A 7,552-nucleotide genomic window follows, 5' to 3' on the forward strand; every position below is an offset into this window, starting at 1 on the left:
TAATGAGAAATAAGTACATAAAGCAGAGTTACACTAGCAACTTACAAACTTCTTGCAATAAAAATAAAAATTAAGAGCTGAGATGCAGCTATTAACTTATATAAAAAATTGCAAACGGACATCAAAAAGATTGGTTATAACTCTTGGTCCAAAGTCATAGCTGACTTAGCAAGTCATAGTTAGATTGATAAAATACAGCTCAAAGTTGCTGCACCTTAAACCATCACTTTCAGTTATTTGGATAACTAATTTAAAAATGTTTAATAGATTTCTCCTCTTGTTTTCCAAATGGATGCAATAGTCTTTCTGTATTTGTTCTTCAAATTGCACATATAAATTTCTTACGAAATCTGGTATACAAAAGCTGCTTGGTAAGAGTTCAAAATGATAGTAGAGACAGAGACCTTAACTAAAATATTTTAAAATCTTAGGTTTCCTAGTGCAGCTTCACCTCGTAGAGGCTACGGTCATTTCGCTGTTGCTGGTTACAGTTCTGTCTGAATCAGGCGTAGTGCTTTCTTCATGTTCTCTATTACTGAAAGAAAAATAAATAAGAACTGTAATAAAGTACTTAAAGCACATTTGTACAATTAAAAAAAACACCTAGTTTGATTAGTAAATTGTTCACATTGAAATAAATTCACACAGAATTAATTCACAGAGCTTTCTGTTGTGAAAATCCTTGCATTGATACTAAAGCAGAAGATAAAAAGTTTCGTGAATCAAAATGTTTAACTTAAAGGGATTTGACGAGGCTCCTTTCAACTCCCTCACTTCTCAACAGCAAGCCTGGTAATCAGATGTAAAGTGCATATTTGTGGTGAGATACTGCATTGGTGTCAAATAGATGGTATAGAGAAAGGACTTGTTCAACCTGCAAAATCACATTCCTTTCTGAAATATGGGTGTTAGGTGGTACCCAGGTAACCACCAGCATTTCTTTTCTGATTCCCTCCCACCACTGGCTGTTTACATTGTTCAGGTGGATACCTTTGAGCTTAGCGACTTTCACCATTCTCCAACAGACTGCTCAGATCTTGATCCTGAAACTTCTCACCTGTGATCTTTCAAATTGTCTTACCTGAGTAGTCCCAATAAATTCAATGGGACAATAGGTGTGCTTAAGTGTTTTGCTAGAACAGGTTGGACTATTATAATTTACTGCAAATGCTCACACACAGTCCTTATTCATTACTTTGAGATCTTAACGGCTTCCCAAGCACAAATGGTTGGGATGGGGTGTGTCTGGCTGCTTACAATGTGAAATGTAAAGTAACACAATGAAAGGGGCACTTACAGAATGGTATGTCTTGTGGTTCGTAAGTGTAAAGCCGGTTGGAGTATCTTCCTGTGATATCAGCTCTTACTGTGAGAGATGGGTCTGAAAAAGTAATCGTATTAAACACTGCTTTCCATTCTCACAACAGCTGAGGGCGACGGGAGTGGCACTACTTTAACAGCTCTGTGTTCTGAGGTGTTCTGATTTCATTAATGAGGCGATTATGAGGCCATTACACTCTGTTCCAACCAGCTGCTCTTGGAGAAATCCTAAACAAAAGCTAATGCTCATTTTTATATTATGCAGCTATTTTTAAGTGATAGATTACATATGCATTTCATTCATATTTAAAGAAAAATATCCTGTTTTACAGGTTCTGGAGTTACATCAGTTGAGGCCAGTTTGACTGGATGCACACATAGTGAGGGTCATGCATACATAATGCAATATTAGCATGACCTACCTAGAGCCTTCAGAATGAAAATCTTGTGATTCTTAGTTTTTCCATCATAGGAGCAAGTTGCTGCGGACATCTCCCAGTTCTCCTTCCAAGCTTTTTGTTAACTAACTGACTCCTGTTACTACATTTCTCTCTCTCTGAGTGTGGGCTTCATCTGACCTAACTTTGGATGCCACCACAGAGCTAGTCCCTCCAGGCTCCCTGTACAGTCAATGAAAAGGAACAGGCACTCTGGGCCATGATTCATTCGATCTATTCCAGAAGTCAGCTTTACGGTGGGATAAATCATTCTTTAGATGCCACTGACTATTGACTTGCTCTGTGGTAATGTCCACACTGTAGGCATCTACATTCAGTCAGATATTTGACTGTTTACTGAAAACTTTGTCTTATAACAAGCACGAGCAAGTAGCGCAGAGAACAAAAGCCCAGATGGTAATGGGCATTTAAGCGTCTTGCTCCCAAGCACAAATTAGATACTCTCCAGAACATATCTGTAACCTGGGAAGTTTGTGAGCATCAAAGCCTGTGATAGAGGGAGAACTGAACTAGATCTTCCAAGTTCCAGACTAATGCTGTGGTAATGATAAATTCTGAGCTATTTTCTTTTTGCAAAATGAATCATTTTGATGTCCCCAAAGGAGGGCACTGGCATAGATTCAGATATCTCATCTCTGAAGATACATAAATATTGTACATACCTACAAACATGATTCGAGGCACATATTGTCCATCAGGTGACAGGTTTTTATCTGTGGTTTCATGCTGGCAGAGAAATTAAAGCTAATTATTAAAATATTTCTGTAAGTTTTGGTGAAGTATTACCACCTGTGAATAGACTTATAACAGTGGACAAAACCAAAAAAGGTACTACCTGTGTATGTATACACATGCACAGATGCCTGCACTTACATGTTACTGAAATGCCAGAGATATTTAGCTAAAGTGACATGAAAAACCAAGACAAAGAAAGAGAAAACACAAGCCAAAAAAAGATACAAGTCAGACCTCCCCAGACCCTTCATACCATGAGATTCAGCATAACGAAGTTATTTTGGGCCATTTCCTGTATCTCTTCATTTTCTGCAAAGGCTTTCTTCAGTGCTAGAAAAGACACAGTCATTTTGAAGTCCATCTCAAATACTGCCTTTCCTTCTGCATTTAGTCACCACGTTGGCTGGAGACTGGCCACATTGTTCCTGTCTTTGTTGATTCACATTCCTGAGGAGACACTTAAGGGCTCTATCACTGCTTTTTGCTTTGGTGACCCATGGCAGTACAACCTCCTGGCTATGAAAACGGAAGCTCTCTTCTGTTATTTATGAAGCCTGTCTCAATGGATACCATGTCTCAGCTTGACAAAAGTGCATTATTCTCAGAAAGTTCTTATTAGATCAATTTCAGCAGCCCTGTCCTCATCTCCTTCTCTAGTTACCAGTTCAGGAGAGCCAAACAATATTAAATCTGTTCAATGAGTCAGTAGCAAATCTGTGTCTCTTAATTTAAACTGACGAGTGCTGCATTAAGGATAGCAGGAGAGCAGCACCAAGTATTTTTTCATGTTCTTTGTTGGGTAGTTTCATAATGGAGTTTTTGTGAATAACAGTAACAAATTCTTAGCTTTTCAAATACATTTTCATTTACCTATTTCTTTAATTTCCAGTAAATGCAGGGTAAATATATAGATAGGTGCAGTTTCTTATAAAAATATTCACAAAATTTTAACACTCAAAAAATCAAGACTACCTTGGCAGTATTGACAGTCTTCCAAATGATGAATCACCATCAGGGGCTTGTTACTTTATTAATAATAATAAAACATGTAGTTAGATCATTTGACAAGTATGCAAACAGGTGATTTTCCTAGCAGACTGGAAAAGGCAAATTACATTTCATTTTATGTTAAACCACAGTAGAACCACACAGACATTCTGTAAAGAATTACAGACATTTTTTGAGCAAGGGAAAAGAACATGCCTTTCATAAAAGAAATTGAAAAATAAAGCTTCTATATCTAAATAGGTTTTCTAAAGTAAGAAATTCTAGAAGAAACAAACTACAGAGCTATCATCATTTCATTGACAGTTAGCATATAATCAAACTGAAGAGTTATTTAATATGGCTTAGGTGTGATGTTTTCCATGTTTAAGAAAATAAAAATAATCTGTATGAACTGGAATAAAATAATTTTTATAAAATTGTGTTTATCATCAAATACTTCCCATGAGAAGTTTCATGGTTTTTAAGTTTTCTTGGACAGATACACAGTAAATTATTTTTTTATATAAATAGTTAGGTGAAGTATCAAAATTTTATATTTTTGGATCTCAAAACATAAAACAATTCTGTGCATTTTCTCCTGTGTTTTTTTACACTACTGCTACTGTTCAGTAAATCAGTTACTAACGCTCGATCTGCTGTCACTCTCAGGAGTTGTTCAGTTCCTTGCCATTTTCACATAGGATACATGAAATTAGTTGCCTTTTATTTTAAAAATAATTTGTCTTCAATTTAACAATAGCCTGTGCTACACTATTACGATCTAAAATGAACATAAATAGAGTATTGTTTATTGTTTATTATTTGTATTAAATGAGTATTGTTATGAATTCTCAAATATATTTTCGGTTGAATCACAGAGAAGATTCAGATTGGAACTTTCTACCAGGATAGTGAGAAACTGTGAGTACATCATGCATGTATGTCAACTAATAAAGAGTTGGGGAAAACATCAGAGGCAGTAGATCACCATACAAGAGCAAATGTAACTGATTTCCAGCTGTTGATTAAGGAAGTAATCAGAGGAATAATGACATACATATATATATATATATAAAGTATTTTTAAAATCCAAATCTAAATATAAAAATCTATTTATCATTGCTTCTTCAAATGACAACACTGCTGTTGTGACAAAGAAACAATAGTGTTAAATGTAGGGTTGCCTATTGGCCCATGATGTTGCTTCAGAGTCATAAGACCCCTGCAACAGCTTTTATTTATAGATGCTAAATCTGTTTTATTTAACTGTGTGGTCTGCAGATCAGCTGTCATGGTGTTTCTTTTTTCTGTTTCATTGCAGTATATTCAGGCATGACTGACTGATTAACAGCTTTGTCTCTTACCTTTTTTTTGCTTGATAAAGCCCTTCTTCATAAGTTTGTACCCAGGTAATTTCATCTCCCCACCCTAGAAATGTAACAAAAGGATTAACTGGTAGCCCAGTAAGTAACTCATAACAAATTACATTTTTTTTTATATTTATCAATAGTTGTACACAAATAGGATTTGGGGTTTTTGGTTTTTTTTTTTCAGTCAAAGTTTCCCAAATGTTGTGGATATACTAATTCTACATCTCCTGATAGGTGCACTGGAAGATTAAACAAACCATCCCCAAAAAACTCTGGTTGAGTATCCAGTTCAAGTCCTCTACCAAACCTATTAGATCTCTTTCTGAATAGTCAGAGGTCCCTAAATCAGCATCCAGTTCCTTTATATCTTTATATTATCTGCTCCATATTTCATGTAGACCCTGGGGCTTAAAGAGAAAGTTGGCTTGCAAAACTAGAGAGAAAAATAAAGTATGACAGGTCAAATAAGATCAACTTTAATATGAACGTTGTTAGAATAGTCTTGGCTTTTAAACTTAACTCTCGAGCCATGAATTTCAATCCCTGGCTTTGCAAGTACTTATAATTTAATTTAAAAAAAAAGGCTGTTAAACAAAAATCTCCACTTAAACAAAATCCTAATGAATCATCAGCTTCATAGCTCATCCATAGCTGGTGATACACTGATGTGAAAATGCAAATTGTCCAGTTGGTTTCATGCCTTCAGACCCCAAAGATGCCAGCCCCTGTGTAGTAGATCCCTGCCTTCCAGGCAATGTTGCTCCATTTGTGACAGCCCTCATGGGAATTGTAGAACAGGTTCTGGATCTGGACCAGGTTAAGGCTCTGGTTCTTCTGTGCTGTCTGGGCAGCACTTGGACCAGCCCTGGTTATGCAGAGATTTGCCGTTAGCTTTCTCATGGGACAATTGCTTTTGATGCTACTAGGTCATCTCTTCTTTCAGGAGAGCGATTTCAATTACGTATCTGTCTGGTTGAGGGTGGGATTCTGCCATGCTGACTAGTGTGTTCCCAGCCCTGGCTGAAGTCACTTGCTGATGTAGGTAACTGCAGAGAGGAGTCAGCTAGGGTCATATTGCAGCAGATTTACGTGTTCCTCTTTGATCTGTGAAAATTACAGGTAAAGCGGTCAAGGCATCCCAAAAGGTCTGAAGTCAGAATTAGAAAACTGATGCTTTCTATGACTATTTTTTTCAAAACTGTGAGAATTGAAGGGATTTTGTTATCATTTTATGCATTTAGGCTTAGTGGGAAAAATAAATCCTGATCTAGGCAAGATATGCAAGAGATACCAGATTGATTATAACCTTTTCCCAGGGACACCAGTTATAAGAAGTGATTTGCAATTTCTCCTTGGTTAGTCCAGGTGTTGCATGATTTTGTCAAATGCTCCCTGAGCAATTAGGCTCAGATGGGACCTCTGTGACAGGCAAGGCTTTGCCAGTGCTTTGTGTGGGAAGACCTCAGAGGTGAGCTGTGGGGTCTGCAGGCTTTGCACAGCTTGCAGAATAGGTCAGGGAGGGAGCTGGAGATTTTTTTGGGGTGAATAGGCCTGAAAGGAGAGGGAAGATGGAGATGAGAAAAGACCTTGGTAAGCTATTTCTCTGCTTGTATTTCTAAGGAGTGAGCAGGCATAAATAACTTAAAATAGGGTCTTTAGTTAACATCCAGACTGAAAATTATGCACTGCAAGGAAGTGAATTATTCACTGCAAAGCATGACTGTGACTATCTGATGAAAAGCAAAAGAAAAAAAAAAAGTCTTGCAGAAAAAACCACCAGTACTTCAAACTGCTGTTCTGTGTATGAAAGTGGGTCTGTAGAAAAATTGTTCCATAACAACTGAAGTTACAAAACTGTGTTTCAGTAGTTAATAAGTTACCATAACAAAATATCTTTTAACTGGTACATGAAAGAATATTTTTTCACTGATAGTCCTACAAGTGCATCCTGATTTGAGAGACTCAATTTAGGTTATTGGCTTCTACTAGGTCACTGTGAGTTATATAAATTATGCAGGTTATATGAGGCCCTCAGCCATATCCTTAAGAACAAACTGATGGAGTGAAATGACATGGAATAAGAAGATGCACTACTTAGATTGTCACTTAACAGTAGAGAAACACACCTCAGTAAGTATATATGTGCTTCCAGGTATATTCTAAATAAAAACATCTGCTGACCTATATGGGAAGGTGAGGAAGTAGCTACATAAACTAAACATACAGTACCTCGTGACAGTGTCTGAGGTGCTCTTTTTTCCTTTTTGATTGCCATCGCAAGGTTGGAAGAGACTGCAATTAGCAGGAGGGACAAGGCCAATGTTGAATGGAGCATTATTTCTTTGAGAAGATCCCTTTCAGCGCAGTGAGGAAACTGGAAAACAAAGCAACAGCTTTAGTTGTGGCTTTCTGTGAAGGAGTGACTGCATCAGTGGACAAGGGAAAAGCAATGGATGTCATCTACTTGGATTTCCGTAAAGCGTTCGACACAGTCCCCCACAACATCCTTCTCTCTAAATTGGAGAGATATGGGTTTGATGGGTGGACTGTTCGGTGGATAAGGAATTGGCTGGATGGTCGCATCCAGAGGGTTGTGGTCAATGGCTCGATGTCCACATGGAGACCGATGACAAGTGGGGTCCCTCAGGGGTCCGTACTGGGACTGGTGCTATTTAACATCTT

At 37.5% G+C, this 7,552-nt stretch overlaps 1 protein-coding gene across 1 annotated transcript; it reads right to left on the reverse strand.

The window, feature by feature from the left end:
• Positions 1-485: 485 nt before the first annotated feature.
• AGR3 (anterior gradient 3, protein disulphide isomerase family member) lies at positions 486-7,205 on the reverse strand. Its single transcript, XM_009493567.2, has 7 exons — positions 7,100-7,205; positions 4,865-4,928; positions 3,486-3,538; positions 2,767-2,843; positions 2,441-2,504; positions 1,298-1,381; positions 486-535 (listed from the first exon to the last, which is right to left on the reverse strand). Exons 1-7 carry the CDS (start codon positions 7,203-7,205, stop codon positions 486-488), a joined length of 498 nt encoding a protein of 165 aa, XP_009491842.1.
• Between the last annotated feature and the right edge of the window lie 347 nt (positions 7,206-7,552).

This window comes from Pelecanus crispus, chromosome 2 (assembly GCF_030463565.1).
Source record: "Pelecanus crispus isolate bPelCri1 chromosome 2, bPelCri1.pri, whole genome shotgun sequence".
In the NCBI taxonomy this organism is placed as follows: domain Eukaryota; kingdom Metazoa; phylum Chordata; class Aves; order Pelecaniformes; family Pelecanidae; genus Pelecanus; species Pelecanus crispus.